Raw genomic sequence first — 17266 nt, forward strand, 5'->3', positions numbered from 1 at the left:
ATGAGTGAAGTTACTAGGTAAAAGGATGGAGGTTATCTTTGAGCAGCAGGAGATTTATAGAAGCAAAGAAAACTCAAACTGGAGAGACATGGAGTAAAACCTGTTAAGAGAGTCAGAACAAGGTATTTATCCAAAAATATTACCAGGATAGATTCTTGAAGATAGTTTGAGGATGTAGGATCCCTATTTTTAAAGGGAGAAATAAATATATGGAGGGGAGAGAGAGAATAGTATTTTAAATTTTAATATAAAGATCAACTTAAAAATCGCAGACTTCATTCCTGCCTCTGATACTTAGTTGTTTAACCACGGGCAAGCCACCTCATTTATTTGCCTCAGTTTATTCATCTCTAAAATGGGAATACTTGAGGCTCAAATGAAGTCCTGTATTTAAAGCACTTTGTTGACTTTGCTAAACGCCATGTAAATGCCAGATGTTATTTCAACCAGATGACTTTTGGTAGGAAATACTCTATGATAAATATTTTTAACACAGATCCAGAATTGTAATAGACATTAGGAAATGGGAGCTATTGAAGAGGCAGAATGTTTTGTTGCTCTCATTCTACCTTAATAAAATTCACCTTCATATCTGACTACACACACACACACACACACACACACACACACACACACACACACACACTATGTACTTTTGTATCTGACAAGACTCATTTATCCTAAATTCTATATCTGGAAATCGGGATCAGATGCTTCTATGAATAGGGTAAGAACAGATAGATATTGAAATTTCAAGAGGAAAGAGAAAAGGTGAAAACAAAGGAGGGAAAAAAAGTAAAGGAAAGAAAAAAATGAGCCATTTAATAGTTAGGATCTAAATTCATCCCCAACTCATTTACCCTTTATTCTTCATTTCAGTTAGTTACATTATCATTGGTTTTCCCCAAAGTTGTGCATGCACTTTGAAATGTTCACAAAAGGTCCACAATACAGAGTTTCATAATTGGGATAGGTCTTTATATCCAGTATCCCGGGGTGACTAACGGATGTTGGACATGTTCATTCAACAAGATGAAATAGTCTTGTAACAGTTTCAACTACAAAGCTTCAGAGACACGGAATAGACTAGCTTCAGTTACCACAAAACTCACAAAGAATAATTCATCAAAGAATACCTCTCTTATGCAAAATATACATTTTAAGATATAATTTGATTACATATTTCACTATTTACTGATGTTTCTCCATGATTATTGTAATAAAAAAATATTCTCACTTGCCAGAATTTTATTTTTCATCATATTTATATTCTTGAGGTAACAATGAAAAAGACTTATACTATGAACAAAGTTAGTGACATTTTTTCCAGCCATAACAGTTGGTTTCTCAAATAAATGAAAAATAAAATACACATGTTTTCACAGACACTAGAAATTATAAAAGAATTAATATAATCATGTCAATGGCTTCCAACAAAACAATACGGACAATGTTTAAGAACCAATCTTTTACCAAAAAAATATAGTAAGGGTGTGGGAAATTAAGACATATATACATGAAATTAAGATCACTGCATGTGTCTTTGATTCGCAGCACAACCTACTGGGTGGGGAGAGGCCCATGCGGAAATACATAGAGGCTTGGGCCTTTGCAAGAGGCCTAAGAGGCCATCAATGACCACAGATTCAGCTACTCTTGATGTGAGATGACCAAAGCTGACATCCCATGCACAATGTGTGTTTTTTTTTAATTTATTTACAATGGGTTAATCAACACTGGCTAGTCCACTGGTGGCCCTCTCACACTGGGAGCACCAAGTTCAGTCCATGGTCCTTTAGTCATCTTTAAATCCAAGTGAAGATGCTGGGACCTCGTCAAGGCATGGCATGCTTATCAGGGCCCATTCAGCAGCAGGAGTAGTCTCTTTCCAGTATAGTCCTTGATATGGCTAAATTCCATTATCCCTTGTCAGCAGTCAAAAATCCATGAAAAAGTCTGGGCAACACTGTAGTCAGTAACAGTAGCACCAGACAGTGTATTAATTCCTTTGCTAGAAAGCTGTTGAGACTTACATCTGTTTACAGGTGACATGAGCAAGATTCATCAATGTACATCTCTAAATATCAGAAATATCTGTTTAGATAAATACACTTTTGTAGAAGGATTCTGACATGCAGTTCATGCTGTAGGGCTCACACATACCAATTTAATTAATACATGTTACATGGTCAACAAGAAAAGTGGTCATTGTTTTCCTAACAAAAATAAACATACGAGAAGCAGGTATTATTCAACCATGACAGGGATATTTTCTGCCTCAAAAGGAATTATTTACTCTTTTTATTTTTTTTACATTGCCTCCCCACCCCATCATCCTTAAACACCAGGTCTGATATTGCTATTTCATTCATAGTGATTGGTAAACAGATTCTATTCCTCACAGACTAAATCTGATTCCTCGGAGGCTTAGTTGGAGTGTAGTGATGACAGCTGGTTGCTAGGTAGTAGAACTGACATTCCAGCCGGCAACCGAGTGCAAAAAGTTTAAAAAACAAAAACAAAAACCTCTACTTAAACCCTGCATATCAAAACCAATCATAGTGTATGGTAGGTGGTCTAAAGGACATTATTAACTTGCATATGAAGAATGGTGGCTGGACTGAATAGGGGGAAAGGAGAAAATCTGGGACTAAACGATGGAAGCCTTTTTTCCCCCTAAGGCATCTCTGTGCTTTTATGGAGACAGATGAAGTTTACAATTAAGACAGGTAGTTTGACAGACAGACAGAAACAACATACAGGACATGAAGCACCTGCAAAACACACTGCCTGAAATTCTTATGGACCTAGTAGGTCACAGATTTAAGGCTGGTCAAAGAAATTCTTTTAAAAGACCTCCGCCCTTCTACATTTGCACCCACCCCCATTCCCCTCCCCTAAAAAAGGAGCAGAAGTCCTTTGGGTTGACTTGGCCTTAGGCCTCTTTCAAAAATGTTGAAAGGATAGGGGAAAAGATGATTATGGTACCAAGTAGGCTTTCCTGGCTAAAAAAAAAATCAAAAAAATGCAAGCCTGGCTGGCATTTACCTTTCTCTCATGTTTTGTGCCTTCCCCAAGTCATTAAGTTAGAGATCTGGCCTCTGCTTGCGTGTAACCAGTAATGACAACCTCTTTGCAGTTATCTGTGTGCAAATAACCAGACATTCAGAACTCCATTATAGCATTTTAGAAGATAAAAAGCAATTTAAAAAAATAAACGATTTAAAATAGATTTTTTTCTTTCAAAGGATTAGAAAAAGAAAGGAGAAACCCTTCCCTCCTCCCTGGCCCTTCCATTTCCCTCCTCCCTCCCCCACCCCACAATTATACATGCGAACCATTGCCCATTGCTTTTGCATCAGCAGGATGGTTCAATGTGGAAGAAACAAAAAATTTTAAAAAAAGCATCCAGAGCCACCCAGGATTTTCATATACTATAACACTGCTTTCAGGTGATGGAGACAGGATGGTCCATGCAAATGATTTGACCAAAGTCATATTGATAATTTGTGCAATCAAGACAGTGTTCCAGACATCTTCTGAATGAATTAGAGCATCACAAGAAATGAAGGTAGGTCCAATGGAGTGGTAGTCATTTGGAAGCACATTGGTTTAAATAGATCTCCCTGAAAATATGCTTATTTTATTGAATATACTGGCCAATATCTGATACTATCTGTCTCTTTATTGCCAGGAAACAATTGCCAGAAAACTAGTGCAGAGAAGGAAGAGAAGCGTTACTTTAGGTAATCTGTAGAGTCAAGCTGGGACTCATTAGCTACCCAAGTGGCATTTCTGACTTCTGATAATAGTAGTATCATGCAGGATTTCTATTGTATTAATGGAGCCTATAGCAATGCTACATTTAATTATTTCCATTATGTGGTGAACAGTACTTGAACTGATGCAATTTGGCCTCCTGGTGCAGTTTGGTTTACAAGATGGATGGGATGGGAGATCGAGACCGTCTCAGAGGACAAGGTGAGCTGTAAGGTGATGTAACTGGAGAGAGTCTCAGAGCATTGCCTGCCAAGCCCGCTATGTTGTTTAAACTTCTGGATTTTTCATATCCTTTTATGAAAGAATGCACAGACATCAGTTGAATTCAACCAGAAAACAGACACAGACAAACAATACAGAACAGAGTAATCAAAAGCACTATTTTGAACTCCAAGAAGACTTGTTTACAAAGAATTCCATATTGAGGAAATTTGTAACTTTAAAAAAAGTGAAGTTCCCTCTAGCTGCCACTCAAATGCAATTAACTCAAGCCATCCCAATTGTACTGAAAATGTAGTCCAAAAGTGATCTTTCCTCAGACCATCTCTAGTATTGATTTAACTTTGGTGCATGGGGCATTCAAAGTTCTCTTAAGACTATGCAAACATAATTTTTAAAAAGCTACACACTGGATCAAAATGTTGGTTACTTTAAGGACGTTTTCTATGGGAAGAAATGCAGAAAAACAATAGGCTATTTCTAGACTCATTTCATACTTCAATCATTCACTTAACATAGTTTTTTTGTTTATGCACTAACCTCCGTGGCAAGATTGTAAAGAAAATGTAAACAGGAAACTGAGAACACTTAACCCAAATATTTAATCTCCAAGTGTCAGAAATTAGAAAGGATGATGTATTTTGAATGTTAAATAATAGCATTCGATGTCATTATACAGGGAACATAAAGAAAAATGTTTGCGCATACCTCCTCCCTCCAAAAAAAAAAATATGTTAAACCAAACTGCTCTTTCTAATGAAATAAAGCTGCATTTAGTGGTGTACTGTCTACAGATTAGCATCAAAATTTATAAGGAATCTAATTGAGATCTAGCTTTTCCCCCCTTAATGTCAACCTCCCCTGCTTCAAAAAATGATTTTTATTTTCTATTCAAGTATAGGGAGTTTGTGGAATAAAAGGTTCCTTATCATTGTCTCTGGCTCTCCAGTATATTTCACTAACCAACTGATACAGTCTTCTTGCCTGTCAAAAGTGACTTTTGTCAACATTCATCCACTTCACGGAAATAAAGAGGCATGGTAGAGAGTGGGAAGAGAGAAGCAGATTGGAGATGTGGAGGGCAGGATTTCGTTTAAGTCAGAGGATGGCTCCTTGACATCAAGGACAACTCACTGTCTGTCTGTCTGTCTGTCTGTCTGTCTCTCTCTCTCTCTCTCTCTCTCTTTCTCTCTCTCTCTCTCTCTCCTAACCACTTGGATCAAGTTTGCCAGTGGAAGGGTGTGTTCTAACTACCTCTATTTAAGAAAAAATGCTGGTGGAGAAGGAAGATGAAATTCCCTAGTGGATACTTAAAGGTGTACGTGCTGGGAAATACTTTAGGCAATTTGCCATTCTACAAAATTCTCCATAAATCCAATATGCAGATATCAAATATCCTGTGATTCCTTTTGGTATCCTTAGACTCCTGAAAGGTGTCATCCTTGATAATGTCTGCTACACTTCAGTTAAACCATTTAAACTAGGGGCCTCATTCAAGGCAGAAGCCACTGCTAGGGGAAGAACAATGTATAATCATTGCTAATAATAAAATAATAATGAATAACCATTTGAGAAGCTGCTTGGCATGGTAGACAGGAGACTAACTAGCCCCATATCAGCTATATAATGATGACAAATAACTTAACCTCTCAATTTCCCCCAAGCAATTCTAAATTGTAGATGAACTGTCTATCTGCAGTAGTGGAAGGAGTTCCCACACTTGGAGATATATATATATATATATATATGTATATATATATATATATATATATGCATGTATGCATACATATATGTATATGTGTATACACACACATATATACACAATAATTAAATTAGAGGTCCAATCATGTGTCCCTGAAAATAATAATTAAATTTTAAGTAGCTTTAGCACTTTCAAATTCATCAGCTTGTGATAGGGAACACAGTAAATAATTTTGCTGAAAATGCTTGATCACAGCTCCTCTGAGTTAAACATTGGAGGGGACTTGGCTTTCAGTTCTGCTTATAAATGACCAAGTGGTCGATTTTCTTCAAGAATTACAGAAGGGTAACATGAGCTCATTTTTAACCATCAACATTCCATCTCTGTGACTGAAAGACTGATACATGATGTTCTCCTCTTCCTACCACTTACAGCTTCCCATAAGTGGAATGGGCTAACTTGCTAGAAGGGTCTCCCTCTCATTGGAGATTTTCAAACAGACTCTGGATAAGTCCCCATAGCAGGAATTCTTAACCATTCTGTGTGTCATTGAAACTTCTGACAGATAGGTGACACCTAGGGAGCTCTTCACAGAAAAAAAAAGTGTTTGTGTGTGTATGTATATGTATGTATATATATATATATATATATATATATATATATATATATATATATATATATATATATAAAATGTATGTGTGTATATATGTATATATACATATATATATGTAAATGAATAGAATAAAATATGGAGAATTAAAAAGGAACCCAACTGTGAAATGTTGTTGTCAAAATGTCTTTTTTTTAAACTTAAAAGACCCCATAAATTTGACCAAAAGTCCTATCGAGGTCCTCTCCAACTTTGAAAGTTTTCAGTTTTGTGATTTGTTTTAATCCTTTAAGAATGCCATTAGAAGCAATTAACACTATAGGTGTAGCTCTTGATTTCCATATCTGTGTATGGTAGGTATGTCTTCCTTCCTGTTAACCTTCTCTGACTCAGAAACTAGTCTTTGTTCTCTATTCAGGAACTGAATATGGACTGAGGGGTTCTTATCATTCTTATAACTTCAGTACATTTCACTAAAAAAAAAAACACTGAAACAGCTTTCTTGTCTCCCAAGGTTAATTTATAATATTAAATAAGAAAACATGCTGGAAAGTTGTATAAATCATAACTTTTTATATTTACAACATTTTTGTCTCATACAATGTTACATAAACTTCCATAGTCTATCCACATGATAATGTGGGGACTGTCCTAGAAAGCAACAGTTTTACTCAGGAGAACCTGTCCATAATAAGCTAAAATACTGATGTGCTATTCTCAATCATAATTATTCCTCTGTAATAGGATTACTAATAAAAGAGTTATCAGTTCATTCTACAAATGATTTCATTTGAATTAATTTCATTATCATTCACTCAAGGTTTTCAATCATTGCAAAGCAAATATTTAATTAATTAAGAAACTTATGTTTTCCACAATGCATCTGAACCACATATGTTTCATTCAATTTCAATAGGCCTTATTTTGGATAAGGAACTTTAACAAGCAATTTTGCCTACAATAATTTCCTCTGAGAATTAGATTAAAAAAATTATGTTTCTGAGCATATGCAATAACAGGCCTGAGGTGAACTGAGGTTTTGTAAGACTAAGAAATTTCACCTTCCTCCTAAATCTTAGCTTGAATATTTAATACTCAGTGACATTTGTTTAATCAAGCTAAATTTTAGAAAACCATTACTCATTACATAGAAATATGCCTTTATCTATACAATATGTCTTCCTTAAAACTGCTGCATAAATAGCCACATATATTTAATGAAAGGGAGGACCTCATTATTTAAAACAGAATGAGGTGACTCCATGTGTTAGCAAGTTCACATTTTTCTATATCAGGGTTTCTTAAAATGGGGTATACTTATGTTAATGTTTGAAATGACAAGAAAAGAACACCTCAAAAATGCAATGATGAAGCTTTTCATTCAAATTGCGGATAGGGAGAGAGAGCTAGGTTTCTGCTTGTTAAATTCAAACAATAGAAACCAATTTGAAATGTGAGAGAAAAAGAGAAAAGGAAATGATTATTAGATATTATGGCTAATTAAAAATATATAAATAGAAAGAAGAAAAAGGAAGGGAAAGATGAAGGGAGGGAGGGAGGAAGGAAGGAAGAATAAAGGAGAGGGAAGGAGGAGACAGGGGAGAAGAGAGGAGGGAAGGAAGGAAGAAAAGAAAGAGGGAACAAAGAAGGGAAAGAAAGAGGAAAGACAGGAAGGAAGGAAGGAAGGAAGGGAGGAAAGAAGGGAAGGAGGGAAAAAGGGATGGAAGGGAGGAAGAAAAGAAGTAAAGGAAGGAAGGAGGAAGGGAGAGAGAGAAGAAGGAAGGAAAGTATAGAATAAAAGAAGGGGGAAGACGGGAAAAGGTAAGGGAGGGAAGAAGAGGAGGGGAGGGAGAGAGGGAAGAAAGGACCCATATTAAGATGAGGAGAGGATAATGCACTGAAGAGTCTAAGAGAAGAAAGTAGATGTTACTAAGCTTAGGGAGCAAATCAATATAAAGTGAAATATGAATTTTAAAAGAATCATAACCTCATAGATTCAGAGCTAGAAGGAACTTTTTTGGTCATGTATTCCAACCCCCTCTGGAAAATGAGGCCATGATAGGCTCACTGACTTGCCTAAGGTAACACAGGTAGTCATGTGGTAGAATCAGAATTTGAATCCAGGACCCTCTGTCACTTTATTTATTGCACTTTCTATTATTTCATGGATAGGAAACTCATCAATTAAGGTGATAAGTAAAAAGATGGAGATCAGATTTCCAAATGATAGTTTCACTTAGGAAGAGAAATATAATTCAGGGGGAAATATGGACACAGAAATGCTACATGTATGGAATGCATCCTTCAATGTCTTATGCATGTAGCTTTCTACTTTCAAAGTGAATAATAATAATGACTTGCATTTTTTGGGCTTTGCAAAACACCCACATCCAGTATTTCATTTTATGATTAGAGAATTTTGGATATTCTAGTATAAGAAAGAAAAACTAAAGTGAAATCTTTTTACATGTAAACTTTGGTATATGTATTAAAAGAAGGTTTTTGAGAGACAGATAGAGAGATAGAGAAAGAATAAGAAAGACTGAGCAGACAGAGACAGAGGCAGAGAGACAGGGTCAGAGAGACTGAGAGACAGAGATATAGGAACAGAGAGATAGAAAGAGACAAAGAGAGACAGAGCAAGACAGAAACTAAGCAGAGAGACAGATAGTAAGAAGAGATGGAGACAGAGACAAAATGACAGGCAGAGAAAAAGAAAGACTGTGAGAAAGAAAAAAAAGAGAAAGAAAAAGATAGAGAAAACCTCCTAAATCTGTATTACTGTATGGCTCAAATGCAATTTAAAATATTAAAATTTAAGATATATATATATATATATATATATATATGCATATATATATATACATATATATACATACACACACATATATATATACTATATATATACATATATAATATCTCAAAATTCTCAGATAAATAAATCATAATGTTTAAGTGTTAAATAGTAACATAATTAGAGGTTACTAGAATAATTATTAAATGTATTTCACATCATATTAAGATGCAGAGACATCAAAGGGAGATCTGGGGGGATAAAATAAAACAAAAACATATCCTGCATTCCAGAAATTAGAGAAAAGCTTCTCTTCTTCAAAATAAGACTCTACAGTAAGGAGACAAAGAGATAGGCCAAGACTGGGCAACTAGAAGCAATAGTAAGAAGAATATAGACTGTGTAATGAGAAATGAAAAAAGAATGGGCAAGGAGGGAATATGGAGGATAATCTGGAGCAAGTCTTTAGAGAAATAAAGAAAAATACATATAAATATAGGAACCTGAAATGACTATATGAATGTAATTATTTTAAAAGATAATGATATCGTGCAGCTTTTTTTCTTAGAGAAATCAATTTAATATTAATTATTATTAATCACTTTAATATTAATTAATCAATTGTTTAGTAATTTCTTGCAAGATACCATTAATTTTCTTTCCTATTCTTTTAATGTCACAGAAAAATGTTCAACCTATAAACAGATAATTTTTTCTCTTAAAAATAAAACACGTCCAAATGCATATACATGCATGCAGATATTTAAGGTACACATGTACATGTATACACATTGATGTAGATGCACAAATAGAAGAATTAAAATTGAAGCTGTAATAGTATGGTGTATATGACGTATAGACCAAGATTTTGGCAAAAGTAGAGTAGAAATGCTGATCTGTATTTGCAGACTCAAAGATATATTTAAAAAGGAAAAAAAAGGACAATTATACTGATGTTTGGAAGAGTCAGACACTTCTAAAAATAGTCATAAGCAGAGGCAGAGCTAAGTCATAGTTGAAAGAAATGTGAGATGGAGTTGAATTAAACTATTCACATAGTCTCCCTCTCTTATAGAAATGTCTGTTATAAGGGAAATTCAAACTCTTGTTGTTGTTTTCATTTTGATCTAGCAGGAGAAATGGCATAGATCCATAGATGATAATGTGTGATGATATCAAAAAGGTGTTTTCAAGAATAGTTCCTAGTTGATAAGGAAATGGAAAATTTTCTACTGTTTCATTTGAGAACATTCTACTTGATAAAGTATATAGAATCACTCTTCGAGTGCTTAGATATATTATTCAAAGTAGTCTTTGTCTCATTACATAAAACTTGTGATTCTCGTGTAAACCAGAGGCAGAAGCTGCACAAGTTTATTGGAGCCTACTTAACTATTTTGATTCTTTGAAAATGTTCAGCCATTTTTAAAAATGCTCAATGGCCTTCAATTATCATTTAAAGATACACTACATTAAATTAAATAGATATTGTCATCAGAAAATTCTAGTAAATTTTTAAGACTTCTGAAGTGATCACATTAAAGAAATAATGAGTGATAAAAAAAAGTTTTAGTTTCAGGGGTGTGCTGAAGCTAGCTTGTACCAGCTCGGAGAGCTGTTTGTTAAATGTCTTGTATGAGAATTTATACCTCAGAAATCATTAAATGTTACAAATTAAACTTCATTTATTTTCAACTTAAGAAAGTGATGGAGAAAATGTAAATAATAATGCAGATTAAACTTAAAAGTGTGTCATCCTTCTTGTATTTTTTTTTGTTGTTGTTGTTTTTGTTTTTTTTCCTGGAGTGCCACTTGTTAAACATTTGCCAGCACACCCCTGCATTATAATCCTGCTCATAAGAGAGAGGATTAAACAAACAAACAAACAAACAAACAAATAAATAAAAAATGAAAGAAGTCTAAAAAGAAAAAGAGCGAAATGACTCTCAAATGTAACACCAAGCAGATTTGCAAATAATAATAGTAATAATTATTATGTTTTTGGCAAGGAAAAAACAATGAAGATGATCAAAGGGGGAAAAAAGTACATTGAACTAGATGCAGTCTCTCCTCAAAAGCAATCCATTTCCACTTCATTTCTTTTTTCAGCATTTAACTGGTGAATGACCCTCCAGAAGCTGATAAAATTCATTCCTACCTTTCCTGATCCCTCCATCAGTTGCACATGTGTAATCACCTGTGGTCAGTAGGAAACAGGCTCCCCCTCTTCTGTTTTTGTCTCTGGTACTAGAGCGTCTCATTGGAAGCCTTTCAGGGGGTGACAATGGCTGCTCACTTCCTGCACTGTCTTCACCTGATAACACTGGTCAAAGCATCATGCCCATTTACAGACAGTAATGAATGAAGAAATGACACAGCACATAGAGGTTTACACTGATTGCCAGATATTCCAGTCACTCAATACAAAACACAGTAATCAATTCATGATACAAAAAGGAAATGAATATTCATCTCTAGTCATAATCATCTAAATAGGGCAAAAGGTAAACATTATTAAATTGGGAAAGGGAGAGGATCCTCTTGGGACATAGCTCTGTTCCTTTTGGAGATTTAGTCTAATAGGAAACAGATTTCAGGAAATAGATTATGACCATGCTGACAATCTCCTTTTTGACATGTTGTACAGTGGCGATGTTCATTGTGTGAAGAAAAATGACTTCAATGTAAATGAAAATACATTGGAAAGGATTGCCTGTTTAGGGAAGGGATGTAATGTAAATATTTGGGCTAGGACTCCACTAACACCTTATTGTTTTCCTACAGTTAAAGTTTTTCACAGTGTCTCATTGAGCAGAAAAGCTGGATGCTCAGTATTAAAGCCCTAAAACAGAGCTATCCAAGGAAATCAACAGGAAAAGATTACCTTCTCAAGATGTCCTCGAAGTAGTGATTTATTGATTTCCATGAAATTCTCAAGGACTCCTAGGCTTTGCCAGCGTGCACACAAGCTCTGTTTACTAGCTCTGTTTTCATGAGTGCATGGCTTCTTTTCTATTCCCTTTCATGAGAACATCTTGGAGGTATTTCCTGAGAACTATCCTATAAGAACTATCATTTGAACTACAAGCCCCAATTCCTACCAGCATTTGAACAGTCTTGTTTTCAGATATCTATTTAGAAAGAATGTTCAGAGCTATTGATATTCAATCGATCAAATCTTCAAGCAGCTATTCGGTACCAGGATGAATCTATATACAAACACACATAAATGTGTGTGTATGTATATATTTATATGTGTATATATGTCCTTATTTTCCATCAGTCCTATGTAAGTGCCTGGGTGCTCACAAGTAAATTCATGGCCACTAAAAAGCACTTGATTTTTTTTTCTTCATTAGCTTGATTTATTGAATTTCTGAATTAAGACTAATGGTTTATATGGGATCATCTTAATTCACTTTGCATGAGAAAGGGTTTTAAGTGATCTATTTGGAAAAATATTATAAGATTGAAAATCTTTGGTAGGCTAACTAACTTAACCTCCAAAATATTTCATCCAGGCTAAGAAATGAATAGCTACAGATAAACCTATAGGCTACCATCTCAATAAACTGTATTTCAACATATTGTTGGTTGACTCTCAGTTATGTACATCAATGGAGGGAGAATGAAAGGCAGAATGACAGTCCAGTGATTCTCAAACTTTTTAGTCTCAAGACCCCTTTATACTCTTAAAAGCTATTTAGAACCCCTCCCCCCAACAATTTTTGTTTACTTGGGTTACATCTATCAATATTTTAGCAAGATTATAAAAATAGTTTTGACATTATAGACCCCCTGAAAGGGTCTCAGGGACCCTGAGTGGTCCCCAGACCACACTTTAAGGACCATTGGTACAGTTGACAGATGATCAGTCTTAGAGTCAAGAAGATATCATTTAAATTCCTGCTTCTAATTTAACCTCTCAGTGCCACAGGTAAAAGTACAAAACTGAAAGGCAGTGGTGAGTTGCTCATCTACATTGGTAGAGTGAGTTTCCACAGCCACTAGATTCTCTATGTGAATAAAATAATGGGGCTATATCCTTCTGTCTTCCTTCCAAAAAATAAAGGGGGAAAGCAGTACAGATGGTCCAGAATAGTAAATCATTCACAAATCATTTATAGTCAGCTTTGAAAGGGGAGGGAAACAGTCTAAATGGGTAGTAAGTTAAAAAAAAAAGAAAAGAAAACCCTAATAAGGGAATTAAAACAAATACAAATTTTTAAAATTATTATGAGATGCTTGCCCTTAACTGCAGGATGATGTACATTTTAAGCTAGTCATACAAATGCTACAGGGTTAGTGGTCTAGAGTGCAACTTTCCATATGACTTCTTTGGGATTCAGGCCTCTACAGTGTAAGCATCCATTGCTTTTAAACGATGGCTTGGTGTAACTTTTTTTATAATGTATGCCACCGAGTGACTGAGGTAAAGCTGACACAAGAGACAAACACACCAAGCAAAATGGCATGGAGGTTAACAATGAGGAACATGGCAAGATATTCATACCATCACATCGTGCAAGAACACAAAGAAACATTGGCACAAGACCGACGGAGAGACAGGCAAAAGAAAAGGTTGGCACCATCAGCAATAAGCATTCGCACTGAAGCAAGAAAACTGTATAGGCCAGCTATGCGCAAGTCTAGTTAGTATTCGCTTAAGAAGGCTTCAACGTTGCCTCTCTCAGAAGCCTAGCACATTCAGGAACAGTAGTAAGGAGAGAGGACCGAGAACTGGGTTGTATTTGCAGAAAATGAGGCTCTTGTCTTATGCCTACAGAACATACTGTTCTGGAAGGCTTGAGGAGGCATGCATTTGGTGTTGTGTCTTACCTGATCGGGTATGGTCCAGCAATAGATTGTCTTTGCCCAGGCACGGATCTCCCTGTGTGCTATTGCAGGCCATGTTCAAGTCCATCTTGCAAAACGTAGGAGAGCTTGCCTGAGGAGCTGGAGGGATGTGCTTCTTTCGCTTCCTTGGAAGTTTCTGCTTTGCCATTGCCAAAGAGTAGTACATTCCAAAATTGTTGACAATGACAGGCACAGGCATGGCTATGGTCAGCACTCCAGCCAGAGCACACAGAGCCCCCACTAACATCCCTGACCAAGTCTGTGGGTACATATCCCCATAACCGAGAGTGGTCATGGTCACTACAGCCCACCAGAACCCAATGGGGATATTTTTAAACTGCGTGTGCTCACTAGCTGAAGGGTCGTTAGGCTGAGCCCCTACTCTCTCAGCATAGTAGATCATGGTGGCAAATATCAAAACGCCTAGGGCCAGGAAGATTATCAGCAGCAAAAATTCATTAGTACTTGCTCGAAGAGTATGTCCAAGCACCCTCAGCCCTACAAAATGGCGGGTGAGCTTAAAGATTCTCAGAATCCTGACAAATCTCACCACCCTGAGGAAGCCGAGGACATCTTTAGCAGCTTTGGATGAGAGCCCACTGAGTCCCACTTCCAAGTAGAAAGGTAGGATGGCCACAAAGTCAATGATGTTCAAGAGATTTTTGATGAACTCAAGTTTATTTGGGGAAAAAACAATACGGACTAAAAATTCAAATGTAAACCACACCACACACACACCTTCTACATACGTCAGAGCGGGATCCGTTTCTATTTCATACTGCAGAACAACTTTTGTGCCATTGATGACTGGTTCTGTCTTGTTTATAATGGTATTGAAAGCCTCATGGGTCTCCAGGCAAAAGGTTGTGATTGAAACCAGGATAAAGAATAAAGAAGCGAAAGCAATGAACTGTAAAAGAAAAAGGAAAATAAATAAATAAAGAGAGAGTGATCTCTGCTATTGAAAGCTTTGATCAGAGTCTAAGAGCAGCCATACGCATAGATGAGAAAGAATTAAATATTACTTGGACATTTCAGTTGAGTTTTTAGGAAAGAAAAATCAGACCCATGGGTGTAAGATTAATAAGGCCTGTAGGTGTAATGTTTTTCAAGCACTGTATTAAGCTTGCACATTTAACCAGATTTTCTTTATATAGAAGAAATGTCTCTTATTCCTTTGTCCCTGAAAGAATATCTGTGGTGATGAAAAGAAAATTCACTCCAAAAGAAAGTTTATAGGTGAGAGATACTTTAAAAGACATTTAAAATAATAGAGTGCATTGGAACTAGGATCTTGTATTCATCCTCCCAGGAATCAGCACAAAATAGGGTCAAGTTTTTCTTCTAGAGATATAAAATGCATTTCAGAATGGCTAAGGTTTTCTGAAATCTCAAAGCAACCTATCTGGAATCCAAATGGGGGTTAAAAAAAAAGTAACTATGATATTATAAACAAAGCTGAGGGCTTTGCTGTTATAAGCATAAGAAGAAAAGCATTTTGAAACAGAGCTATACCTAGGTAGGGACATGAGTGCTTTGGCCCAGGATAGCTAGCTCTAGGAGGTACTGGTAACACTTCAGCAGCAAAGAGCTAATCGATCTTAGCACTCTACAAGAAGTTAGTTAAAAACTGAGTGCTCTCCCTAACCCTGACCCAGCTGCCACCATCCGATGAAATCTACACCATCTTCATTTATGGGGCTGCTTGGCATCCCTTGGTGCTGGTCTGTTCCTCGAAATCGGAAAAGAAAATAATATTTTTAAAAGTTTATCTAATGGCTCTCCTCCTGTTCCTTATATCAGCCACGTTTTGTGTAACCTGCTCCAGATGTGAAAAAAAATGAGAGACAAATGAGACTTAATATAAAAAAAAATACTGGGAAAGAATAAAATGACTCTTAATTTTTCAAACTGCATAACATTTCCCTAACTCCAAGATTGTAAATTAATTATTAAAATTATCATTAAAAAAACATGTTGGGTACGGGGGCAGCTAGGTGGTGCAGTGTATAGAGCACCAGCCCTGGAGTTAGAAGGACCCGAGTTCAAATCTGGCCTCAAATACCTACTAGCTAGCTGTGTGACCCTGGGCAAGTCACTTAATCCCCATTTCCTCCATAAACACACACACACACACACACACACACACACACACACACACACACACACACACACACACACACACACACACAGAAACATGGTAGAGTTCATCAGGTAATTATGTGTAAGACCAAGTGAACCTGAGGTCTCCTTGGCCACAATATCACAATATCAAAACTCTTCCCCTGTTAACCATTCTCATGAATGACTTAGGTATGGATCTAGGGACAATATCTCATTTCTATACTCCAGGAAAACAGAGATCTCTTTCCCTCCCTTCCTCCCTTATATGTCTCTTCCACTCAGAGGAAATTACGCACTTCCCAGAGAGTATAAAATTGAGAAGTTCTTTGTCTTTTTTGTATTAGCATAGAAGATGACAAATGTATAAATTCCCTCACATCCTCCATGTTCAATATGGGAAAGTCATCTTTAATCAGATTTATCTAATTCACAATTTATGAAAAATTATCTAACTGGTCACTTCCATCCCAAAGCTTGCCATTTCTGCTTCGACAACATATCTCCCAAACCATCTCTTTCCTGTAGTCAGACAGCCACCATCCTAATCCAGCTTCTTTATCAACTTTCACCTATATTGGTCTTGTGGCCTTCTGATTTTGTCTCCCTACCTCAATTCTCTTCAAATTCCAAAACATTCTACACAGTATTGACAAAGTGATTTTCCTAAGATCATATCTCACCATTCCCCTTCTCTACTCAATGATCTTGCTTGATTTTTTTTAAGGCAATTGGGGTTAAGTGACTTGCCCAGGGTCACACAGCTAGTAAGTGTCAAGTGTTTGGTCTGAAGCCAGATTTGAACTCAGGTCCTCCTGACTTCACGGCTGGTGCTCTATCCATTGTACCACCTAGCTGCTCCTCTACTCAATAATCTCCATGGGCTCCCAATTGCCCCTAGTAAACAACTATAAATTGGTTAGCTTATAAAGTCTTTCATAATATGGGCCCATAAACTCTATGACCTAGGTTACAAACCTCAAGAAATACAAAGGCATGGTAACCTTGATGGAAATAGGAAGTTAGGAAGGAAAGACACTTCAGAGGAAAGAGAATAATGACAGATACAAATGAAAGAGAAAGATCTATTATCAAACATGATATAAATGTTCATATGTGAGATATAGATAGATAGATAGATAGATAGATAGATAGATTATATGCATAAAATCTGGAAATCATT

At 36.2% G+C, this 17266-nt stretch overlaps 1 protein-coding gene across 2 annotated transcripts in view; it reads right to left on the minus strand.

Moving 5' to 3' along the window:
* Positions 1–836: 836 nt before the first annotated feature.
* KCNC2 (potassium voltage-gated channel subfamily C member 2) overlaps positions 837–17266 on the minus strand; it is a 303198-nt gene continuing 286768 nt past the window's right edge. Inside the window, exons 2-4 of one of the 2 annotated variants that reach the window (XM_020968880.2) lie at positions 13945–14872; positions 11264–11428; positions 837–3143 (exon numbers count right to left, since the gene is read on the minus strand). In XM_020968880.2, the coding sequence (XP_020824539.1) occupies positions 3082–3143; positions 11264–11428; positions 13945–14872 (1155 nt within the window). In that variant the 3' untranslated portion in view covers positions 837–3081. Of the gene's footprint in view, positions 4072–11263; positions 11429–13944; positions 14873–17266 lie in introns of both variants that reach the window. The other variant, XM_020968877.2, reaches the window with a different exon arrangement.

This window comes from Phascolarctos cinereus, unplaced genomic scaffold (genome assembly GCF_003287225.1).
Source record: "Phascolarctos cinereus isolate Bilbo 61053 unplaced genomic scaffold, phaCin_HiC Scaffold_1;HRSCAF=81, whole genome shotgun sequence".
Lineage (NCBI taxonomy): Eukaryota > Metazoa > Chordata > Mammalia > Diprotodontia > Phascolarctidae > Phascolarctos > Phascolarctos cinereus.